The 24985-nt window shown below is 52.2% G+C and overlaps 1 protein-coding gene across 1 annotated transcript in view; it reads right to left on the bottom strand.

The window, feature by feature from the left end:
• LOC144116247 (uncharacterized) overlaps positions 1–24295 on the bottom strand; it is a 110963-nt gene extending 86668 nt beyond the window's left edge. The window contains exon 1 of the mRNA XM_077650964.1: positions 23554–24295. Within this exon, the coding sequence (XP_077507090.1) occupies positions 23554–24049 (496 nt within the window). The 5' untranslated portion in view covers positions 24050–24295. The remainder of the gene's footprint in view (positions 1–23553) is intronic.
• Between the last annotated feature and the right edge of the window lie 690 nt (positions 24296–24985).

Here is a 24985-nt window from a genome sequence, read left to right on the forward strand (position 1 = left end):
CCTGCTGTCTGATGCTGTCTGCTGTCTGTAGCCTTCGTTACAACTGCGCGATGAGTGTGTTATAAGTCACAATAGCGTGTAATACGAAGAAATAAGAGCACCAGCGTGCCTTTCTCTAATTTCGGCGCTGGAGCAGGCATAAAACGAGTCTACATAGCAGATAATAGAGAACTTAAAGGCAAGGAAGCATCTGTAATCTTTAGCAAAAAAGAACAGATTACAGAAAACGATAGTGCAATTACTTTCTATAATATGCATAGCAGGTGCTGCTTTCGCACTCATGAGTCGACTGGAAGGAAATCCAAGTTAGCTGAGAGAAAAACGTGAATGCCTGAATGCGCAGAGCTGATTTCAATCCATTTATCTCATAAATGCAAACCGGTAATCAAAAATAAATTCAATGTCAAAGATATGGTGTTTCCTTTTTATATAGTTACAGAACAGATTATTTTGACTCTAAACTTGGTTTTTATGTGAAAAGCAGCATTAAAGTATTAGTCATGCTGAAGTCACGAATGATTTCACGTAGCTGGGGTTTTTAACATTCGCCGAAACGTGGGTATTCTTTATGCATGAACTGACTGTAGTGTAAAAACAAGCGGCGGATATAAATACGCAGTATTTTTGGCCGGAAATAAAATGGAGAGCTTCGAACCTTTTAACATGTGAACCTTTTAAAACAATTGCAGCGCTGATCCAAAGTAAAAATGGAGATAAAGTCCATGGTATCTCGGCCGTAAGCACAAAGATATAAGATTTCAGTTAAAAACAGTTATTTCCAAGGGTAATTAATTTTCCTGTCACCTATACATCACAAGGAAGCGTTTTACAAAATTCTATGCAGCAGACTTTGATGAAGCTTGTGCTCGCGCTGAATATATATACAAAAGAAACAATATTGCTGCAAATCTTTTGTAATGTTAATTTGTTCACACTCAATGTCTCCGGCACACGGCCTTATCGCTTTGTCTGTGAGGCAAGATGCGACCAGATTTCTCTACAATGATCGCGGACAGGCGGAACCGTTTCTATGTAGCTCCAGACTGTTCAGCTTTGCATGCCCTTTCTGGAAAGTACATTGTCAGCTTTAAATTGAGCACGGCCGATAGCGGCGGGCATTCTGTTCGACGACCTCCGGGCACGTGTGTTGCTACGCCACCGCCGAATCATTCTGCTCTTTGTGGGCGCAGGTCCGCCCAATAAACAGTTCCTTTTAGAAGCCCTTTTCAGTGTCTTTCGAACTGCCGCCACCACTACGTGACATTTGCTGGAGGTTCTAGGTAACGGATGTCCTTATCGACCTCACCCCCTGGTAGCCACCGAAGCAGCCCAAGCCGCCCCGAAGTAAGCACCGGGAAAGCCACTGAAGCCGTCCAAACCGAAGAGGAGCTGCGAAGCAGCCGACGCCTCCAAAATCCGCCACCCGAACACAGAGCGCTACCGAACCACACGCGAGTGTAGAAGGGCCCCTCAGAGTCAACGTCAACCGTGACTACAGCACCAGCGTCCATTATTCTGCCCCAGTCCCGACTTCCGGCCACGTTCCACGGCTCACCAGGCGAAGACCCTGAAGAATCACTCGAGCCATTGGAACGTTTGCCGTTTTCAATTGAAATGACGAGAGGAAAGTAAGGCAAGTTTTCTTCGCCCTGGAAGGCCCAGCCAGAATTTTGGTTCGAAAACCAATGAGCTTCTCTGGAGACGTGGCAATCGATCACGTTAGAGCTCCGCAAGGCGTTCACAAGCATCGCCAGGAAAGAAAGATTGGTTTATGGTTTATGGAGGTTTAACGTCCCAAAGCGACTCAGGCTATGATAGACGCCTTAGTGAAGGGCTCCGGGAATTTCGACCACCTGGGGTTCTTTAAGGTGCACTGACATCGCACAGTACACGGGCCTCTAGAATTTCGCCTCCATCGAAATTCGACCGCCGCGGCCGGGATCGAACCCGCGTCTTTTGGGCCAGCAGCCGAGCGCCGTAACCCCTCTGCCACCGCGGCGGCTTCCAGGAAAGAAAGAGCGCAGCTGCTTCTGCAGTCGCGCATCCAACACGAATGAGACAGTGACCGCATACGTAGAATAAATGTGCCTTTTTCGACGCGCCGATCCTGACATGACAGAAGAACTTAGAGCTTTTGATGCGTGGGGCTAAATAGAGGCACTTTCCACTGGTTTGACCAGCACTCCACCAAAGATCGTCGCTCTCGTCAGAAAACTCAGGAAGCACGAGTCGCGCAACTTCCCTCAACCGCTCCAAGTGACCTCGACAACCATCCCGGATGGTGCAGCATTCAAAGAAAACATGCGGGATGTCATCCGCGAAATTATACGGGAAGAGCTGCGTCGCCTGTTACCATCTTCCAGCCAGCCTCAAATTGTGACCCTCGCGGAAATCTTTCGCGAAGAAGTGCGGCATGCGCTTGGCTCCCCGTCATCGATGCGTCCAGCGGAAGCTCAAGACACTACCTACGCCACTGCCGCGCGCAGTCCTCAGCCCCAACGAAACGACCTAAGTGGTCCTCTTCGACGTGAACCAGCTGTCCCAGAACGCCGCCCTACCGCCCCCGCTCGTCCAGCCTACGAGCGACGCTCAAGCCCCAGGAAATACGAAGTCTGAAGGACACCCGGCAACCGCCCCTGTGATTCGATTGCAGTGAGGCCGGCCATATTGTTCGTCACTGCCTGTATCGACGTATCAGTCAGTCTTCGTGGTTCTGGCATTGACGTACCACGACCACGCTTCGGCCAAAGCCGACAAGAAATTGGCTACTACCTGCGTCGAGGGGAGCATGTGCCGAACCACCTTTCCCTGTCACCATCGCCGTCAGCCTCGCGCTTCGCGTTGCCACGCCGCAGCTACGCTGCCGTGGTACGGAGAAGGTCCCCCAGACCGCGTAACAGAAACTGAAGACAGCGGCCGTAGGAGGTGAGGCTGCTCAGGAGCGAAACGCGGAAGATCCCCCAGTGATCACTCCGCATGAAAACGCCGCCTCCACTACGCCGACGCCGCATACAAACACAAGCTCGACCACGAGGTTGTCAGACTTCAGAGTGACGCCGCCATCCAGAAGAGCACCGACGACACGTATTGCCCACGATTCACATACCCGACAAAGCCGCGAAAGCCCGAAGCTGAGGGCTGCGTGCAGCGAAAGAGCAAGAACATCCGACTTGGAATTGGCCAATGACGGCCGTAAAATTACCGCTCTAGTCGACACAGGCCTCGATTGTTCTGTCATGAACGCAACGTTTCGCCGCATAGCTCATCCCGTTCTGGACGGACGAGGCCATCCCTTCGATGACAGCACTGGAGCATCACTTTGTCCTGAGTGTCCTGGATGAATACATGAGCGTCTCGCCCCGCTCGACCGTCATGGTCATCGTAGGTACGACGGAAGCCAAGAACATCGAAGCCATCACCTAAGAGAACACGCAGTTGCTTCTAGAGCAAGGAATCGACATCGCAAGAGGCAATGCCCATTTCCGCAATGGCCAAGCTGAAGTGCTGCTGACAAACTTTAGAGAAGAATACGAAGTCGGATGGGCCAATCAAATGGGGAGCTCCGCAATAGGCAGCATTCCAGGAAATTAAGCGTTGCTTAAAGTCAACCCCCCCCCCCCCCCTCCGCAGTATTTTCTCTTTATTTTCACCGCCCGTACAGGGACACTTCGACGAAAACGCAAGCAGCCTGGGGCTAGGCGCCGGTCTCGTTCAGCAGCAGCAAGGTCTCGAGAGAGTAATGACGTACGCCAGCCGCTCTTTGTCAAAGGCAGATAGATGCCAACTATTCCACGAAGGCAAAAGAGTGCGTTGCGGTATTGTGGGCCACGTCGAAATTCCGCCCGTAGTTTACGGCAGGGATTTCAAAGATGTGACTGACCATACCACGCCGCGCTGGCTCTGCCACTTGAAGGACCCGTCTGGCCGCCTCACGCGATGGAGCTGACGTCTCCAAGAGTTCGACGTCACCGTCGTTTACAAGTCCGGACGCACGCCCCCCGACGCCTATTGCCTACCACGAGCCCCGGTAGACGCATCGTCACAAGACGACGACAACGATGCCTTCCTGGGACCTATCACCACCAGCACTTCTGCCCAACGACAGCGCTGGGGCCGTGAACTCCGACGCCTCCACGAGGCTTCTTTACCCCCAGCCTTGTTCAAACGAGGATTGTCTTCGTTCTGCGCACAGATTGATGTCCTCGTGAAGAACTTTGCCTCGAACAAAACAGCTTACCTCCTTGTTGTACCTGCAAGTCTTCGCGAAGAAGCCCTACAGGCTTCACACGACGAGCTGACAAGGGGGATACATTGGGTTTTCTTGCACCCTCCGCGGCAATCAAGTTTTACTGGCCCCGACTAATTGTCTCTGTCCGCGTTATGTGAAAAGCTGCTGAGATTGTCAGCAACGGAAAACGCCTCCCACGCGACCACCAGGATTCCTTAACCCTACTGAACCCCCGTCAAGACGCTTCCGATAAATCGGCCTAGACTTGCATGGCCGTTTCCCGAGGTCACCTGGAAACAAGTGGATCATAGTAGCGACCTGACGCGCTACGCCGAGGCAAAAGCCCTGCCGAACGGAAGAGGAGCAGAAGTCCCCAAATTTTTTGTTGCGATATGGCGCCCCCGAAGTGCTCATCGCAGACAGGAACAGCGTTCACGGCGGATCTGACGCAAGCCATTCTGCGCAATAGTCAAACAAGCCACCGGAAGACGACTGCGTACTATATATATATATATATATATATATATATATATATATATATATATATATATATATATATATATATTTATGTGTTGTGCTTATCAGTGGGGTATAATAATATAATATCCCACTGATAAGCACAACACATAAAAAAAAACATTCTCTATGCACCTTGGTTTCGGTGACTGTTAGCTCCCTTCATAACTTTGTCAAACGGGCCCCTCATTTCATTTAACTTATCTGCTGATAGCTTAACGAGGGTCTCGGTTCTGGCAGTCTTGATGCCATAGGTAGCTTAAGAGGGCTCTCGCACAGTTTCCGCCCTCGCCGTTAGATGACGCTCCACGTCACACTCGCGGTATTACAGGACGTGCTACGTCCGCCGCTATGGTCGAGGGTGGCGCTGATGAACACTCTCAAGGTTCGCTTACACCCAATGAACATAAATACCCACGAGAGCAGCAGATTGGACAGCCGTCGCCGTAGCTCAGTTGGTAAGAGCACCGGACGCGATATTCGGAGGTCGTGGGTTGGATCCCACCGGCGGCATGGTTGTTTTTTTCTGCTGCTTTAAAGTAATTCTCTTTAAGAGATTTATTAATCTACGTACTATAATATCCCACTGATAAGCACAACACATAAAAAAAACATTCCCCTATGCACTTTGGTTTCGGTGACTGTTAGCTCCCTTCATAAGTTTGTCAAACGGGCCCCTCATTTCATTTAACTTATCTGCTAATATATATATATATATATATATATATATATATATATATATATATATATATATATATATATATATATATATATATATATATATATATGTGCGCAGGCCAACGTCTTACGCAGCGCATGAACAAGACCACAGTAGACGTGGTTGCAATGTAAGCCGACGTTGAACACCAGACCTGGGACGTCATCCTGCCTTACGTCGTCTTCGTCTACAACACCGCAGTGCAGGAGGCCACCCAGATGACGCTGTTTAGGCTCGTGCATGGCAGGGAGGCAAAGAAGACTTGCCCGATTATGGATCAAAGATCATCAGCGCACCGACGCCCGACGTACAACTTACGCCGACGTCACGCGTAATGCAAACCGGGTGACCGTGTATGGGTGTGGACACCCATTCGCCGCTGCGGACTGCGTGAAAAGCTTTTGCGCCGCTACTTCGGCCCATACAGATTCACTCGTCGACTTGGAGAGCTTGACTATGAAGTAACCCGCTAAGGAACGACAGCATCACAGCGATACCGAGCACACCCGGAAGTGGTACATAGCGTGAGCCTAAAGCCTTATTACGCGCGCTAAAGGACTCTGCGTTCTCAGTGATTTTGTTTCTTGCATTCTCACTGTTTATTATTGCTCGTATTTCTTTTCGTTGTAAACCACCGGGACGATGCTTCTTTAAGAGTGGGGTAATGTTGCAAAGCTTTGTAATGTTTATTTGTTCGTGCTTAATGTCACCGGCACGACATCTTATCACTTTGTCTGCAATGCAAGATGCGACCATAAATGTCTCAAATGATGGCACATAGGCGGAACTGATTCTACGTTGTTCGAGACTGTTGTCGTTATTTGCACACCATTTCTCGAAATTTCGTTGTCAGCTTTAAATTGAGCACGGCCGAGAGCGGCCGTGCTCAACCGCCGAGCACTCTTGTTGATACACCGCCGCTGAAGCACTCATTTATTTGTGGGCGCAGGGCTGCCCAATGAACAGTTTCTTTTAGAATCCCTCTCGCTGTCTCTCTGCCTGCCGCCTCCACTACGTGACGTGACAATCTCAATATTTACCTGCAACACTGGTTTAATCATTAATGAGCCTTGCTGTTTAGCCTACACACGTAGAATTTAAGCTACACTTCAATAAACACATTTTGACGAGGAGAAGGGGAAAATATAATGAAAGAGAACGCTTAATACTTTCAGGGGGTTGAAAATAGCCGACAGTACACCACTACAATGTCCATCATAGCCGGGTGCAGCTATTGGTTGCTCCCATGTATCGCGTTGTCATGTGTCCTACGACTTGAGGTAAATTTGGTTTCTTCAAGCTATTCTGAAGTAGAGATTTGAGCCTCCCAACCTGCTTGTAACTGAGCTGAGTTGAAACGACATTAGTGTATTCTGAGTGAGTTTTAGAAAAATGAAGTTGCAGTTATGATGTCATAAATAATCTGCAGTGAACTTAGGTATTTTTTGTGCATTTCAGCATTAATAAGGAATCTGCACAGTGCACTGTTCCATGGACGCTGAGGAAATCGAGCTTTTAATTTCGCAGGAAACATCTCATCAATGCTAGAAAAAGTTTCTAACGACAAGAACTCGCCTAAAGAAAACCGAAACAAAGAGCTAAGAAATTTTTATTCGTTGCGTATAAATATTTTGGACCCCTAGCTGGACCATTATGATCCCTTCTGGTTTGAGAATAAAAATGTTTACATGATCTGCACAACCTGGAGTGTGACTTTTTATTTCAATAGTTTAGTTGAGTCTACCATCCTTGAATATTGTACGAAACGTGCTTTTTAAAGTTTAAATTTTTTGTAATCAACGGCAGATATACAACATAAAAATAGAGCGGGATGTAAACAAATTCTTGTAATGAACACGAAACACAGGAAACCCGCTTTTTAATACATTACACATTCAGACATGCTAAACTCAAAAGGGTAAGGAGACATCAAGTCGCTCGCATCAATGGATTCGACGGCAGCATTATGGAAAGGGATGTCATCGGTTACATCAAGATCACCTTGTTAAGACAGCCCAGTCTGGCTTTACTGGAGACATCAAACATTCAGAAGAGAACATGCCAATTAAGTTCATTTGCTAAGGGGACTCGATGCGTCTTTTAAGCATTAAATTGTACTGAAATCTCTACTAGTCTTATACTAGTCTTATAATAGGATCAATGTCACTGATTTGCAGATATTGTGCAGTCAACGGATACAGGTTTGTGGCTTGCGACACGTCAGCCTTTTCTATCATGGTTGGAGTGTGCATGCAGATGGTATACGTGGCAGATTAACAATGGTAATTGCTCTAAAGTTTTGTGCTCGCTGCCTCCATAAGAAGCACGCCAAATCGGAAATCAGGTATGCTTTTAAGTGGATGCCCGTTTTGAATTCATTAAATCTGTAGCAAGCTGCATGCTGCTGCTTATTCTGCACGCTCTCATAATTTGGACGAGGAGGATGTGTGTGCGATTCCAGGTGCTGGTTTTGCTCATGCTGTAGCTTTCGAGCATTTTATCTACTGCTACACAAACATGTATTTCCAAGTGCCTTTTCATTTCCCTCATTTTTCCTGTAGTACAGAAGGTACAGTGAATCTATTGCGCCAATTACTAGCTTTTACTTTACGAGTGACTTAAGTAAACATCCTCAAATTACGAGGTAGGGACTGGTACATGACAATATGTGCTGTGTCGTCGATCTGGTCATGAGCATGCCCTTCCAACAAGCACCCGTCCAGAAGGCTACTGCTGAACGCATCCAAAAAGGTGCTCGTCATGAGATCAGTTCATTTGCACCGTTTTGGATGTAAAAATGGTAAATGTGCGCGTTCTTACACCTCTCTTCTACGCTGCTTGTGCAATAGTACTACAAGCACTACTGTTATAAGAAAAAAAGCCAGCAGTCACCGAAACCAAGGAGCATAAGGGAATGCTTGTATTAGAAAAAATAATAGTGCAAGTATACTATCGCTGAAAGATAATTGATTAGAAAGCAAAAAAAAAAAGCAACCACACGCCGTCGGTGGGATTAGAACCCACGACCTCCGAATTTCGCGTCTGGTGCGTCAGAGAAGTGAGAGGACCAATGTCTTTTGGCTTGATCATATCAAGCGTTACCCTCACTAACGACGGCATGCACCAAGCTTCTGCGTTTAAAATGACCGCTGTGATCTTGAACGGATACTTCACCAGGAAAGGCATATTACCGCGGTGTTGTTCCGCATGAGCATGGCAGTACGTACGCGACAAGAAAAAAAAAACATGTTTTGGTGAGCAGTTTAACGGTCATACCTGTCATATGTTTGGTTTTTTTCTAAAAGAATGAGCGAAAAATGCAGCATTTTGTGTGTGTGTAAAGGCGAGCCCTGACATTTTTTTTTCGCTGCAGAAAATAACCCGCAGACATTTGAATTACGGGCGCTTCTGCTGACTCACGCGATCTGTACCTCAGCTCAAGAAATAGTGCCTGATTCAGACCCCTCCCCCAACCCCTTCCAGCAGAAAATCAAACCCCTGGTCGACAGTTTTCCCACAGCAGATTTCCGGACCAAGCACCCTCTTCCAATGAATGTTCGATCTTGAACAGTCCACGCAGTTCCATGAAGCCTTTGACTGCGTCTACCTTCTTTACGCATCTGTCTGCAGCGTCGTAGACGTACGCCTATCTGTTGCCTATAGAGAGCCTGAGTTCGGCGCAGATTCTGTGCTGCCTCTTCATTTCAGCTGGAATATCAATTCGCGTGCGTCCTGTGCTACTCTTTAAAAATTTCCAGCGTGATCACGCCCGAAAGGCGGAAGCTCCTCGCACGAAATAATCGGCACAAGCTAATGAAAACAGTGTGCGAAAAAAAAAAAGCGCCATAGCAACAGCCTTAACTATATACAACAAATGTCCGGAACACCTGTGCTGGCTGACTCAAAAGCCACGACGCGCCGAGCTGCTATATGGCAAAATGCAAACAGGACTAATTTTGCGTCGCGGATTACCAGCTGTGGTCTTCCGCCACAGTTCCGAAGCCGCCGGGCCACACTGCGCGCGTACGCTCGGACGCCCATTCGCATGTATTCGGGCCGACACGTTCTTTGCCTGTTTCTCACGCAACTGAACACGACGTTTCCTACACAAATGTGTGCACCTAGACATGTCTTTCACAGCGAGATGCACGCTCGTTTATCCCTATACCACAGCAGAGAGCATACCAGGAGTCTGCGTGGCACATAACAGCAAGTAAGTAAGGAAGCAAGCATTTGCGACGCCCGCGCCCCTTGAGAGCCATGCATGTGGGCGTCCTACAGTTTTCTTCTCGCTACTTTCTTAATCCAAGTATTTCCGCATTAAAAAAAAACAGCATACAGCACACTAATGCCCGAACATCCTTTTTGGGACTGTCATAACGGCGGGCACGTCGACAGCCCTAAACTGGAATACCCAAAGGTGAGGACCCCTTCTAATAAAACCTGTTAAAATAAAGAGGAAGTGCTGCTAGTTGGTTTTCATGCGTGGCATTGTGATTTATCGCTTGAAAATCCTTCATGCGGTTCGGGATGCCAGCAGCTGTCAATGCGGGCGGCACGCAGCTGACTAGAATTTGGTGGTGACTCCAAGGCTACAGCAGACGACCAGGCCTACACTGGACCATTCGGTTCAGTAGCAGTCATTGTCAAGACGAACCTGAAATGACTGAACTGGCGCTGTACGCTGGCGGAGGGATAGGTTTTCCGCATTTGAGTTGACCCTCCATGCTCACTGTGTGTGCTCCGCGTTGCTATAGCAACGGACACGCTAGCGGCTCTCAGGTCGCCGGTCGCAGGCGCTTTTCGGCGCCCTGAGCACCGCGCGACAGCTCACCTCTCGGTGGCGAAACTTCCGTTCTGCAGAGATTCGCTGCCGAAGTGTGGCTTGCCTCCATGAGCAGCGATATTGTAACTTAAAAGCGGAAAACAAAACAAAAAGAAAGCAAGTGCACGCTACTGCTCTTTTTCAGTTCGGTTATAGACTCTCGCAAGATGCGATGGCTGCCTGGGCTGGACAGCCTAGAGTCAAGCGGAAATTTTGAAAGCTCTTCCAGTGGACGGCCTAGCCACGAACGCGGCTGGCGTTTGGGAGGCGAAGAAAGCAATATTCGTTCGCCTGGCATAAAACTTTATTTCGCTGGACGACGCAAATACCACGCTTCCTCAGGGCGCGTGAGCGGAGGTAGGCCGGAAAAAAAGCATCGCTTCTGAGGACAGGGCATAACAGCAGCCTCCCTTATAGGTGGAAACCAACCTGCGCCGTGAGGGAGTGGATATACGAGGGAGGGAGGAAGAGGCGTCGTAGTGGAGGGCTCCTCTTCGACCAACTAGGGATTTCTAATGTGCACTGACATCGCGCAGCATACGGGTGCGTATTGCGTTCCGCCTAATGTGTGCGACGCAGGTGTTCGCACTGCCGTAAAAGCATGTGCGAGGTCTCTATAGAGTATACCGGTTATCTACGTGTCCTGCTACGCGGCCTCGAGGCGAAGTGCTTGCCCTTGGCATAAAAATCAAAAGGGAAACAAAATGCGCACGAGCGCAAAGCAAATGCGCGGGGAGGACTTCACGTAGACCTGTGTCGCTGCTGTTGTGCATGCTTGCAAAGCTATTCACGTGATCCGGCAACGGTGGGGGGGGGGGGGGGGGGGGGGGGGTTTACATGGAGCGATTTTACGGCGGCAGATCGGCGATTATCGCCCGATGGCAGGCCCTCAGCGCCCGGCTTCGAAAAAAAAAAAAACGCTCATCGCCGCTGATCTGGACCTGCCGGATATTGACACGCGCCGCTCGGTGAGGCTTGAAACGGCCGCTGAAAGCCCGCTATTCCGGTTTGACTGCTTGCGTCCGCCGCCGCCAACACGGGCGCCATGGCCGAAGGGAAATGTCATTATCGTGAGAATAGACGCGCCACCAAGCATGAAATGTTGCACTTGCGAGAGAACACCACCCAATCTTGGATTGAAATGTCTGTTTCCTCCGAAGGGTGTCGAAGAAAACTGCGCTGCTGGTAGACGCGGCCCAGCGGGCATCTCAACGTGTGCGACATCGTGCATTCGAGCCAGAAAATGCTCATAAATGCCTCTATGCACGTGTGCTAAGACTAGTACAGTGGTGTTTAAATCAACACTTTCGCGATTTCAACACAAAGGCCAGCTTCGCTGCTCTCACAGACCTCCTTGCTCAGTGGCATTTGCCACCCTTTGACTGCATTTGCTGCCACGTGCGTCGAGGGTGACGCGGCCGCGCCTCTGCCGCTTCTTCGCTCCATGTTTGTCCATGAAGGCGTCGCGCCGCCGCGTCGCTGTCTGCCGCGCGAACGTCGGCGAAAAAACGTCGCATGTAACCGGAGCGGTAAGCATTCATTCACGCTACCGCGGAAGGAGACCACTCCGCTCTCTCCGCCTCCCTCAGACGCCTGCTGGCACGCTCGCTCAACGCGGAGCATGCGCGGAGAGCCCCGGGGGTGAAATCGGACGCGATAAAGCTTTTCCACTCGCGGTTCAGCCGCCGTGGTGGTACGCAGAACATTACGGAACTGGTGCAACGAGTGCAGCCAAGGAGGGGCGCCCAAAATGGAGAGGATCTGTAGAAGACCGAGTGAGGTACCCGCCTCCTTACAAACGGGCTTTGTCTTTATACGTTGTTGCAGAGTAAATATATATACAAAAAAAGACTTTCATCGCACAGAGGCGCTTGTAGGTTTATGTCCTCGCCAGATACGTGGCGCACACGTCTTTTACGGCCTCTTGGAAGTGCGATTGGGAGCCGTGGAGTACTCACTCTGCACCCACGTAGAAACCTTTCGAGGAATTGGGTAACGCTCCACTCCGAGCTGCGCATCACGCCCGCCCTAAATTAGCTTCCCCAAGCTTTCCCGCTCCTCGTGGTCAGTGTCTCTGTAACTTCGGTTTAAACATGCACTTCCCACAGACGACTCAATTTAAATCAGCAAGTTTGTATGTTTCTGTATATTTCTGAGGGCCGCGGAGGAGGATTATAAGGAGTGGGAACTCCGCCGCCTGCGGCGACCAGAAAAGGTCACAAGCCCGCGGCGCCACTATCCTGCTGGCGGCTCCTGGCGGCCTGGAAAGAAACTACTGAAATACAACGTCACGGCGTGCCCGCTGAAGCAAACACCCGCTCGTCTGCTTGTGGTCTGCTCTGAGTGCGGGCCCCCTGCCCGGGCGCTGCATTTTTTTATTTTTTTTTCCTGCCGCTTCTACGAGGCGCCGCCACTGCATGCGCCCCCCGTCGGCGCATACAACAACTGTGACTTTATCTGGTCGCCTGCGCTCGCTCGCGCAGACGGGAGTTTCACCTCCTGTATAGTCTTCGAAGCTCCGTGCTGAGGGCACAGAGATCCGTAGCATAGAGCACTAGGAAAGGCCTCAGGGGAAGAACTGTCGGACCTATATACGACTGGAAAAACTCTGCGTTCATAGGAACACCCGGATATGAGAAATGCATTTTAATTACCGGTATTAAACGACACTTATTGCCAGGTCTGAAGAGAATATATTGACCAGCGGCTTATATTTTACTGGGTTTTACCGTCTGTGGGATTAGGAAGTATGCGGGGATAAGGGGGCCCCAGGTGGCAAGGGACACGTTTAATTACAGATATATGGGAGAAGCTTTTGTCCTGCTGTGGACGTTGATAAGGCGATGATGCTTACGGATATGCAGCCGCTACGGTTTACTCGACTTTCCCGGAATGCCACTTCCGCGGCGGGCACTGTTGAGAGGAATCATGCTCGATTTGGCTGAAACACACCCGCGGCGATATTCTGCAGTCTTGCGGACAGAACGCCCGTAAAAAGACTGACGCTGGTTTTTCTTCGTACCACACGAACGTGCACCCCGCGTAACAATCAACACAGACACATGCCCCGTTTGAAGCACTCTCCGCTCGCTCACGCATGAAGGAAAGCCGCCGCGGACGGCGCTTTACTGCATGCTCCACTCATGGCACTGCCTTACTGGCAACCAAACTGTCTCCACTTCAAATAAATTCATGATCAATTTCAGCTGGCAGCGGAGCTGGCGTGCACGCAGAAATGGTAAAATGGTAAGCAGCTGCTATGCGGCTATGAAGAGAAACTATAGCTTGTATCGCAGCTATCACCCCTATTAGCAACTCAGTATGGGTCGGCGATACCCAAGAAGGATGCATTTTTTTTACATTTTTGTATCTCAGGGCTTATTATTTACGAAAACAACGAACTTTAACGCGCTTTTCTGCTGCTAGGGCCGGGGATCCGCCGTAGAGAAGGTGTTTGCTCGGCGCGGACGGCTCGCGGGAGGCGCGGCAGGTTACGGCGGGGAGGGGGGCAGTGCTGCCGCTTGACGGCACTGGAGACACTGCGTTGTAAATAATTCGGATATTTTCCAATGCAGCTTCGCCCTGCCGATCACGGCGTCAATCATCTGTTGCACCCAAAGGGCCGTCGGTTGCCGTAACCGAGAAAGGTGGCGTGCTCAGTGACAAGGGAGCGATCTGCGATGATCGCAGTCAAGTTCAGTAACCGCTGTTACGCTTAACCGCGATTAGACTGCCCGTGTGACTCGCTTCACGGTCTCTTTTTTTACCGGACCCTCCAAAGTGAAGCGCTTGCCGTAGTTCGTACGCTGCTCCGCGCCTCTACAGCAAGCGTTAATTGTGCTTAACGGTCCCGATTCCTCGCGTACATGACTCACAAGCGTTGTACAGCAAGCTTTCAAAAGTATTCGACGTGATGGACAGCAAGGGATACGGCAACATGGCTGACCGGAGAACCTGCGCGAACTATAGGGTAGCATTTACTTCGCTAAATCGCCGGTGTGTGTAGGCTGACTCAAATGTCTATAATAATACGGTTCACGAACGAGCAATGCATGTAAATGTGCTGCGCAAGCACCAAAATCCCAGGGACCACCTAATTCCATTAGGTGTTGGCAACGCGATAGCGTTCGAAGTTGTCGGTGCCTTTGCCGGACGTGATACCTATAGTTACTCTTCCCGCGCAACGCCTGCAACGCTTGGTAGGCGGGCGCTTCACACAGAACTCCTTGATCTGGTGACGTCACCTTCCATCTGAGATGCCATTTTCGTCAAGCCAATGGGCATTCCCGGTCTGCTGATGTCACTTCCGGTCTTGTGATGACACGTCCCTCCAGCCTATGGCATTTCTCCAGTTTGGTGTCGTCACTGAGCCCGTCACTGCCCGCAAGCCAAAGAGGCATTTCCGGGCGAATTTTTTTTTTTTTTTGCCCCGGTGAGGCTTTTATGCTATCGCGTAACAACATATATAGAAAAATGAAACTCTGAGAGGAAGAAGGCAGTAAAATGGCACGCTTTTTAAACAGAGGAATCAGGACGAATCCACTGGTTATACACAAAGGAAGCTACATCAGTTGATTCTCTGCTAGCAGGCAGAACATTCGTCCTTTCTAATGCAATCGGGTACAACTTAAGAATGAAGCGACAATTGCCCCTCTAAGGAGGCCCTCCAGCCAATGGCGTTGACCGATTCTCGTGACGTCGTGGCTAATCTCATTTGGCCTGCTATCGTGAAATCGCAGGGGGTGGCAGCAGAAAGGACAGAACGCACGGCTTAATCGAATTAACCGCGGCGCCATTACCTGGAGAGCCTCCTTTGATGGGCATCTGCAGCTTCCATCTTGAGTTGCATCCCACAATAGCAGACAACCTTGTTCCCCTTAAATGGCTACATTAGACCCCTGTTTTCCTCGGTCGGGAAGCCCGAACTCCGTACGACTTGGAAGTGACCGCGGCTTCTGCCATTCAGCGCGCTCGCACGCAACCAGCACGCCGCCGACCTCGTCAAAGAGCAGTGGCAATTCGGGCGACCACGCTTCGCTTCACGCATGCACGGTCGCCGCAATCGGCTGCGAGTTGAAACGAACCCTCGGCGACGCCCCCCCCCCCCCCCCCCCCCCCCCCACTCCCCCCGTTCCCCTCTGCCCCTTTGCGCAAGCCTCGGAACCGAGCGCGGTGCGAGTCGGTCACAGCCCACTGGGTCGCCGCCGGCCAATTACACCGTCGTATAACTCCGCGCAAACTGGCCATGGTCACACCCGCTGCCCTCTCCTTTCTTCCCCCCCTCCTCCCCCCGGTTGTGCACCCTCCCCCGGCTTAACCGTGTTTGAAGGTTCCCAATTAGCAACGCTTCGCCTCTCCACTCTGCCAGGTGCGTCTGATCCAGCGTCGGATGCAGGGGGGAGGAGGAAGTATGGATGTCTCTTTAGCATGGAAAGCAAAAACGCGCCTTTGTACGCGAAGGATCGTCTTCCGTAGCATTGCCGAAACTCCAAAACGCTCTGCAGTGCTCACGATCAGCCTTCGGTATATGAAAAATGTGTACGACTTAGTTCGCACACATGCGTAATATTCCACGGCGTGCCTGGTATGCACAGCCAAGAAATACTCGACGCCTTCGCGTGGGCCGGAGGTGAATACGTCCACGGAGGAGGTGTGTCCATCAAAGCCGCAATATTCCGAGGCCCGGTCCTCAAGGAGTGAAAGCCACAGCAAACCGCTGATATAGCAAGGGATATGATTCCAACGTTTTCATCCTTGGGAGTCACACACGCAAAGCATTTTCGTTCGCTGACTGACCGTACTGTGCTCAGGATGCAAAGCATGCAGCATGGCTCTGCAGAGAAATGCGCTCGTCCAAAGGCTCCCCGCTCCAATCGTATTTGATCGGGTTCCGCTGCGCTCGTAGCGTGGCATGAAAGATTCGTTGGCTTCTGGACCAAGGAACATCTTCCCGTCCACCAACCCTGAACTTACGTTATTCACTCCCCCTCCCCAGTCGCTATTTCTGTTTTGCGTGGACCAGGAACTCCTATTGTAGTGTGGTGCGCGCATGCGCATCGAGAGTGAAAAATCGCAGCGCAGATCCGGCCATTTTGACCAAAGCTGCACAGTGAGGACGGAATTAAGCGCGAAGATGCACATGCCGTATACTTTTCTGCCTTGATGCGGAATGCTGCTTTAAATCGGTTTACGAATATGTGCTTGGGTAGTTCCTTTACCCAGACACACGACACGAATCAGGGGCTAGTTGTACACTGGAGCTGACAGTAGACCGGGGAAAAATATTTGCCCCCCCACCCCCCCCCCCCCCCCCCCCCGTTAGCTCTATTTGCATCTGCAATGCTTCGCTCTCTCACTTCCCTCGCGCTTTGCAGCAACGCATGCGCGGCACACGCACGGGTCCCGTCTGCAATGCTGGTACGCAGAAGCAACATACTGGCGAGTTATTTAAAAAGTTGTTTAATCTTAAAGTTGTGCGTAATTAGAGAACAACCCCCTCCCTCGCAAAGCATGTACTCCATGCGGGAGGCAACATGGGCGGCCGGTCAGCCGCAAGCGGCCAGGGCATCTGCTAAGCCTGCAACTTGACACTGCATAAACTGAGGTAAGTAAAATGCGTGTAATGCATCCCTCGAGCCATGTATGCGGCACACTAAGGTCGCGCCCTGGCAAGCATCTGCAGGAGTACACGCTTGCTGGGCTGCACAGTGACGTCAGCAAACTTGCCCATACAGAACAAGAACGTGGTCCAAGCAAGCGGTGGCAGCGTCTCGCATTCGATGAAAAGGCGCACGCGTGATTCTTGTTGAACAAAGGCACATACTATTCGCCGGCCATACGCCGCACGGCCGCCTCTTTCGGAGTCGCGCTGCGAGGACTGCATATGAAGCCGCGAGTGCACCTGCTGAAAGCATGGCGGCGGTGCTGTCCCGTCGCCCACTAAAGTGTGGCATCATTTAATTACCGAAAATTTACACACCGTTCTCTCCCATCAATAACTGCTGAGCAACCGGAAATGGTCGAAAGGAAACTTGGATTCTAGCGAGTATTAATCACTGCAAGCATGGCTCCAGTTTTCGCTCCATAGAAGTTGTTGCACGCCTGGTGCATTTCTGCAGAAGGAATTCGCTTTGCATATACCGAACATCGTCGACAGAATAACGCATTACGCAGCTGCCGGCATAGACCAGCGCGGGTGACGGGGCGTGCGCCATTCTGCTCGGAAGTGTTTAATCATTGCAATGACCTGTGGCTCGTGGCATTCCCTTGCTGGGCCTATAAGTTCGCGAGAAAGAATCCCGGGCGCATTCCCACGGCCAAGACAAGCATACACGCTCTGTGATAACGTTACTGCTTGTTAAAAGCCCCAAAGTAAGCCGCACCAGACGGCGCCCTCCTATCACCACGCATAGGACCACGTACCATCATTTTAACTGCGCGCTAGAATAACAATACAATTGTTTTATTCCCAGGAAAAAGATCTAGCGAAAATATAAAAAGAAGGAACGAATAGAAAAGAGGGACGCGCCGATACAAGATTGCGACGCAGCCTCGTCGAAGCGGCGGCACGCAGCTCATAAAGCCTTCGTAACATTCATGCTGGATGAAAGCTGGACGGTTACAGAAAAAAAAAGAAACCCTACGTGCGTCAGGGAAGCAATAAAAAGTCCCGTCGTCAGCTTACTTGTGCAACTTCCTGCTTCCGTGTCGTACTGGCACACAGATGTTTATATGACGTTGAAGAACCCCGACGGTGCCGTCGCAAGGTTCCGGCGCACTTTAAGAAATACTGTTACCACTGTTGACCGCACTAATCAAAAGTGATCCAAAGTGCACAATAAGCATGCGGCGCTCTGCAGCCATGCGCAGCGCTTTGTCTTCGCGGTACCCGATCGTGGAGCGTGAGACTTGCAGCAGTCGGGGCGCGGCAGCTCCGCGGTGCGGGGCTGGTCGGTGCTGAGAAGTCGTCGTTGCAAAGATCCGCCTTCGGTGGGGCCTTACTCAGCTATACCTAAGGAAAGGTTGGGCTGCCGTGGGTGCCAAGGGTGGGAAACGCGAACCAATGCGCACGCACACTTCTGGGCAAGAAGCTCTGACAGAAGAAACTGCGGCCTCATCGAGTGCATGACTGGGTGACGAGCGAGTTCGCACAGAAGAAACTGCGGGCTCATCCAGTACATGACTGGGTGACGAGCAAGAAGCTCTGATAGAAGAAAGTGCGGGCTCATCGAGTGCATGACTCGGTGACGAGCAAGAGGCTCTGACAGAAGAAACTGCGGGCTCATCGACTGCACGACTCGGTGACGAGCAAGAAGCTCTGACAGAAGAAACTGCGGGCTCATCGAGTGCATGACTGGGTGACGAGCGAGTTCGCACAGAAGAAACTGCGGGCTCATCCAGTACATGACTGGGTGACGAGCAAGAAGCTCTGATAGAAGAAAGTGCGGGCTCATCGAGTGCATGACTCGGTGACGAGCAAGAGGCTCTGACAGAAGAAACTGCGGGCTCATCGACTGCACGACTCGGTGACGAGCAAGAAGCTCTGACAGAAGAAACTGCGGCCTCATCGAGTGCATGACTGGGTGACGAGCGAGTTCGCACAGAAGAAACTGCGGGCTCATCCAGTACATGACTGGGTGACGAGCAAGAAGCTCTGATAGAAGAAAGTGCGGGCTCATCGAGTGCATGACTCGGTGACGAGCAAGAGGCTCTGACAGAAGAAACTGCGGGCTCATCGACTGCACGACTCGGTGACGAGCAAGAAGCTCTGACAGAAGAAACTGCGGCCTCATCGAGTGCATGACTGGGTGACGAGCGAGTTCGCACAGAAGAAACTGCGGGCTCATCCAGTACATGACTGGGTGACGAGCAAGAAGCTCTGATAGAAGAAAGTGCGGGCTCATCGAGTGCATGACTCGGTGACGAGCAAGAGGCTCTGACAGAAGAAACTGCGGGCTCATCGACTGCACGACTCGGTGACGAGCAAGAAGCTCTGACAGAAGAAACTGCGGCCTCATCGAGTGCATGACTGGGTGACGAGCGAGTTCGCACAGAAGAAACTGCGGGCTCATCCAGTACATGACTGGGTGACGAGCAAGAAGCTCTGATAGAAGAAAGTGCGGGCTCATCGAGTGCATGACTCGGTGACGAGCAAGAGGCTCTGACAGAAGAAACTGCGGGCTCATCGACTGCACGACTCGGTGACGAGCAAGAAGCTCTGACAGAAGAAACTGCGGGCTCATCCAGTACATCACTCGCTGACGAGCAAGAAGCTCTGACAGAAGAAACTGCGGGCTCATCCAGTACATGACTCGCTGATGAGCAAGAAGCTCTGATAGAAGAAACTGCGGGCTCATCGAGTGCGTGACTCGGTGACGAGCAAGAAGCTCTGACAGAAGAAACTTCGGGCTCATCCAGTACATGACTCGCTGACGAGCAAGAAGCTCTGACAGAAGAAACTGCGGGCTCATACAGTACATGACTCGCTGATGAGCAAGAAGCTCTGATAGAAGAAACTGCGGGCTCATCCAGTACATGACCCGCTGATGAGCAAGAAGCTCTGATAGAAGAAACTGCGGGCTCATCGAGTGCATGACTCGGTGACGAGCAAGAAGCTCTGACAGAAGAAACTTCGGGCTCATCCAGTACATGACTCGCTGACGAGCAAGAAGCTCTGACAGAAGAAACTGCGGGCTCATCGACTGCACGACTCGGTGACGAGCAAGAGGCTCTGACAGAAGAAACTTCGGGCTCATCGACTGCACGACTCGGTGACGAGCAAGAGGCTCTGACAGAAGAAACTGCGGGCTCATCGAGTGCATGACTCGGTGACGAGCAAGAGGCTCTGACAGAAGAAACTGCGGGCTCATCGACTGCACGACTCGGTGACGAGCAAGAGGCTCTGACAGAAGAAACTGCGGGCTCATCCACTGCACGACTCGGTGACGAGCAAGAAGCTCTGACAGAAGGAACTTCGGGCTCATCCAGTACATGACTCGCTGACGAGCAAGAAGCTCTGACAGAAGAAACTTCGGGCTCATCGAGTGCATGACTCGGTGACGAGCAAGAGGCTCTGACAGAAGAAACTGCGGGCTCATCGACTGCACGACTCGGTGACGAGCAAGAGGCTCTGACAGAAGAAACTTCGGGCTCATCGAGTGCATGACTCGGTGACGAGCAAGAGGCTCTGACAGAAGAAACTGCGGGCTCATCGAGTGCATGACTCGGTGACGAGCAAGAGGCTCTGACAGAAGAAACTGCGGGCTCATCGAGTGCATGACTCGGTGACGAGCAAGAGGCTCTGACAGAAGAAACTGCGGGCTCATCGACTGCACGACTCGGTGACGAGCAAGAGGCTCTGACAGAAGAAACTGCGGGCTCATCCACTGCACGACTCGGTGACGAGCAAGAAGCTCTGACAGAAGAAACTTCGGGCTCATCCAGTACATGACTCGCTGACGAGCAAGAAGCTCTGACAGAAGAAACTGCGGGCTCATCGACTGCACGACTCGGTGACGAGCAAGAGGCTCTGACAGAAGAAACTTCGGGCTCATCGACTGCACGACTCGGTGACGAGCAAGAGGCTCTGACAGAAGAAACTGCGGGCTCATCGAGTGCATGGCTCGGTGACGAGCAAGAAGCTCTGATAGAAGAAAGTGCGGGCTCATCGAGTGCATGACTCGGTGACGAGCAAGAGGCTCTGACAGAAGAAACTGCGGGCTCATCGACTGCACGACTCGCTGACGAGCAAGAAGCTCTGACAGAAGAAACAGCGGGCTCATCCAGTACATCACTCGCTGATGAGCAAGAAGCTCTGATAGAAGAAACTGCGGGCTCATCGAGTGCATGACTCGGTGACGAGCAAGAAGCTCTGACAGAAGAAACTTCGGGCTCATCCAGTACATGACTCGCTGACGAGCAAGAAGCTCTGACAGAAGAAACTGCGGGCTCATCGACTGCACGACTCGGTGACGAGCAAGAAGCTCTGACAGAAGAAACTGCGGGCTCATCGACTGCACGACTCGGTGACGAGCAAGAAGCTCTGACAGAAGAAACTGCGGGCTCATCGAGTGCATGACTCGGTGACGAGCAAGAGGCTCTGACAGAAGAAACTGCGGGCTCATCGACTGCACGACTCGGTGACGAGCAAGAAGCTCTGACAGAAGAAACTGCGGGCTCATCGACTGCACGACTCGGTGACGAGCAAGAAGCTCTGACAGAAGAAACTGCGGGCTCATCGACTGCACGACTCGGTGACGAGCAAGAAGCTCTGACAGAAGAAACTGCGGGCTCATCGAGTGCATGACTCGGTGACGAGCAAGAGGCTCTGACAGAAGAAACTGCGGGCTCATCGACTGCACGACTCGGTGACGAGGAAGAGGCTCTGACAGAAGAAACTGCGGGCTCATACACTGCACGACTCGGTGACGAGCAAGAAGCTCTGACAGAAGAAACTGCGGGCTCATCCAGTACATGACTCGCTGACGAGCAAGAAGCTCTGACAGAAGAAACTGCGGGCTCATCGACTGCACGACTCGGTGACGAGCAAGAAGCTCTGACAGAAGAAACTGCGGGCTCATCGACTGCACGACTCGGTGACGAGCAAGAGGCTCTGACAGAAGAAACTGCGGGCTCATCGACTGCACGACTCGGTGACGAGCAAGAAGCTCTGACAGAAGAAACTGCGGGCTCATCGACTGCACGACTCGGTGACGAGCAAGAAGCTCTGACAGAAGAAACTGCGGGCTCATCGACTGCACGACTCGGTGACGAGCAAGAAGCTCTGACAGAAGAAACTGCGGGCTCATCGACTGCACGACTCGGTGACGAGGAAGAGGCTCTGACAGAAGAAACTGCGGGCTCATACACTGCACGACTCGGTGACGAGCAAGAAGCTCTGACAGAAGAAACTTCGGGCTCATCCAGTACATGACTCGCTGACGAGCAAGAAGCTCTGACAGAAGAAACTGCGGGCTCATCGACTGCACGACTCGGTGACGAGCAAGAAGCTCTGACAGAAGAAACTGCGGGCTCATCGACTGCACGACTCGGTGACGAGCAAGAGGCTCTGACAGAAGTAACTGCGGGCTCATCGAGTGCATGACTCGGTGACGAGAACGCCGCCGGCTGAAAGGTTCGTACATCAGCGCATTTTATGCGTGAACGGGGCAGCAGCGCAGGGCCGTGGTTTTCCACGGGGGAAGCGGTGGTAGTATTCGGCTCCGCGGCTGAAACTAATGCGTCCGCCAATTTTCATTCTACTCGATATTCGAGACCCGCTCATGATGTTTGCATCGCTGGCGAGTTCCGTCGTCCTGGACCATGAAAGACCAGTGGATGCGTTTGAACACATCGGCAGACGCTAACGATGCTGGCGGAATGAAAAGGAATTCCAAACAGTTTGCGCGTCATGAAAGCAGCTTCAGCGTGAAGCACACACGGCGCTCCGTTAGGAAGGTGTAGGTTTACCCTCGACAACCTACATCTGCCTAGAGCGCGCAACAACAGCCTCTCTTTCTGCGACCGTGAGCTAGAAAGCAAGCAAGCACATACCTACTGGCGGCACGGTTGAAAATCCGTGAGCCGAGAAATGAAGCCAAATAGGGAACAGACACGGCCGGCAGAAAATATGCACGGGAGGCTTGTTTCATTTTTATTAGCGATTTCGCTCGTCAGGACACGTTAATTATAGGAAAGTGTGCGTGCCAGTCACGAACAAAACTACCGAAGAATTCGGCGCCAAAAGAAAACAGCCCCAGTTTAGCGACACGGCGAAGCCATTTCAATACTGTTCTGCATCAGTGGCGAATTCCCTGGAAAAGAGTTGCAAATTTCCAGGCAATGCACCGGGCAGCCTACGTTCTTGCGAAATAGCGCTATCAATGAAGCCGTGCACTTTTCAGCAGTCGGCCGGCATACCTCTGGCGATACGGTGACATCGCTCAGACTCACGTGCTATTGAACACCCGCCAGCACAAAACTATGTTAATGAATGGCTTATGGAACTTAATTCTAACAAATGCAACTCATGCGAATATCAACAAGTGCGATCGGCCAGTACACTGCTCGATAGAAAAAGTAAACTGCCGCCTGACGCGCGCATGCACGAAAGCTGCTCCACGTGTACTGCAGGAGGGCAGTTGCGAGAAAGGCAGACTGCATCAAGGACACACTGCAGCACTGGGACTACCAGACGCGTCGACGCCTGAGGATAGCGCGCCCGACGCGTCTGGTACAGGCCGGTTGCCGAGCGAAGAGCGTGCTCACCTCCGAACCGGTGCGCGAACAGCCTGGAATGCCTGGCCGCCAGCAGCCACGGGTAGAGGGGCTGAGGGTCTCGGGACACCATGAACGGGCCGCCGGGCCCGACCAGGTGTCCGAGAGCGGCCGGCGGCGGCGGCGGGTGGTGGTGGTGCTGCAGCGCCGTCCCCAGGTAGGGCGGCGGGCCCCGCGAGAGCGGGTGCTGCTCGGCCACCATGGCGGCGTACGCGGCCGCCAGCGGCGGAAAAGTGGCCATGGGCACTGCCACGCTAGTGGCCGGCGCAGGGGGCCGAGGCGAGTCGGGAGGCCCCGAGGCCGCCAGTGAGTCCGGCAGGTGATGGTGGTGGTGCGCGGCAACGTCGGCTCGCCGCTCGTCGGCCGCATCCTTGCCAACGATGGACTCGATGGAGAAGCCGAGCTTGGGCTTGTTGGGGGCCGCTGTAGGCATCATGGTCTCCGGCGGTGACACCATGCCTGGCCGCCACTCGCCACCCGCCGGCATCGAAGTCTTCCCAGTCCGCCGGCAAGTATGGAATGCAAGGGGGGTTCAGTGGCGGGGTCACACTGGCGCGGGCCGTCATCGCGCCGCTCCTGCTCGATCGGTTGGCGCGCGGAAGCGACGGTTCCCCAAGTCGGTCCGCTCTGCTCTGGCCGGTGAGTTCCGGCGGGGGGCCGGACGGGGAGGGGCTTCGCCGAAGGGACGGCTCGTCGGGGTCCGGCCCTTGACGAGGGAGGTGGCGCGCGCACTGACGCTCCGGAGGGCAGATCCAGGGCCGCCATCTCTCGGCTGAACCGCGAAGCGTGCGCGCAGCAGTGTGCGCTTGAGCCGGGCGCGGAACGCGCTGATATAGGGCTATGCCTGATGCTCATAAACTTTCCAGGCGATGCATCAGTGCCGCTCCTGTGGTTGTATTTGTATCAGTCACACTTTTTAGGCAGTAAACGTTCTCGCAACGTCCTTTCTGTTATGCTTGAGTGTGACTAACCTCGCGGGAGGAAGTAGAAATGTTTCGGTTCAGTGCGTACGCAGCAAAGCACGCTGTACATCTTCTGGGCGAATGCATAGCATCCTGAGTGCGCAAGTTCCTCGGACTCAGGTACAGTGGTGTCACGCTAGGAAAGAGCACCGGGAGGCAGGTCGGCGCATCGCCGCAGTGCTCGAAGGCTGCGATGCATCGCAGTCAGTCATGAACAGCGAAGCCTTTCTCGCAGCGGGGTCAAACTGCTGTTGTGTGTTACAGTCAATAAAAAAAAATGGGAAAGAGCGATACGTGATGCAGGGCCTCTTATTTTTTTTTTTTGCAACGGCAAAAGAAAAAAGCAATACTTAAATGCCCAGACCGCAAAGCCCCCCTCTTTTTTGCCATGACAGCTATGTCGCTCATTGTTCGCAGTGCACGCGTATGGTGTCTCAAGTGCCAGTTGGCTTTATTCAGCA

This window comes from Amblyomma americanum, chromosome 1 (genome assembly GCF_052857255.1).
Source record: "Amblyomma americanum isolate KBUSLIRL-KWMA chromosome 1, ASM5285725v1, whole genome shotgun sequence".
In the NCBI taxonomy this organism is placed as follows: domain Eukaryota; kingdom Metazoa; phylum Arthropoda; class Arachnida; order Ixodida; family Ixodidae; genus Amblyomma; species Amblyomma americanum.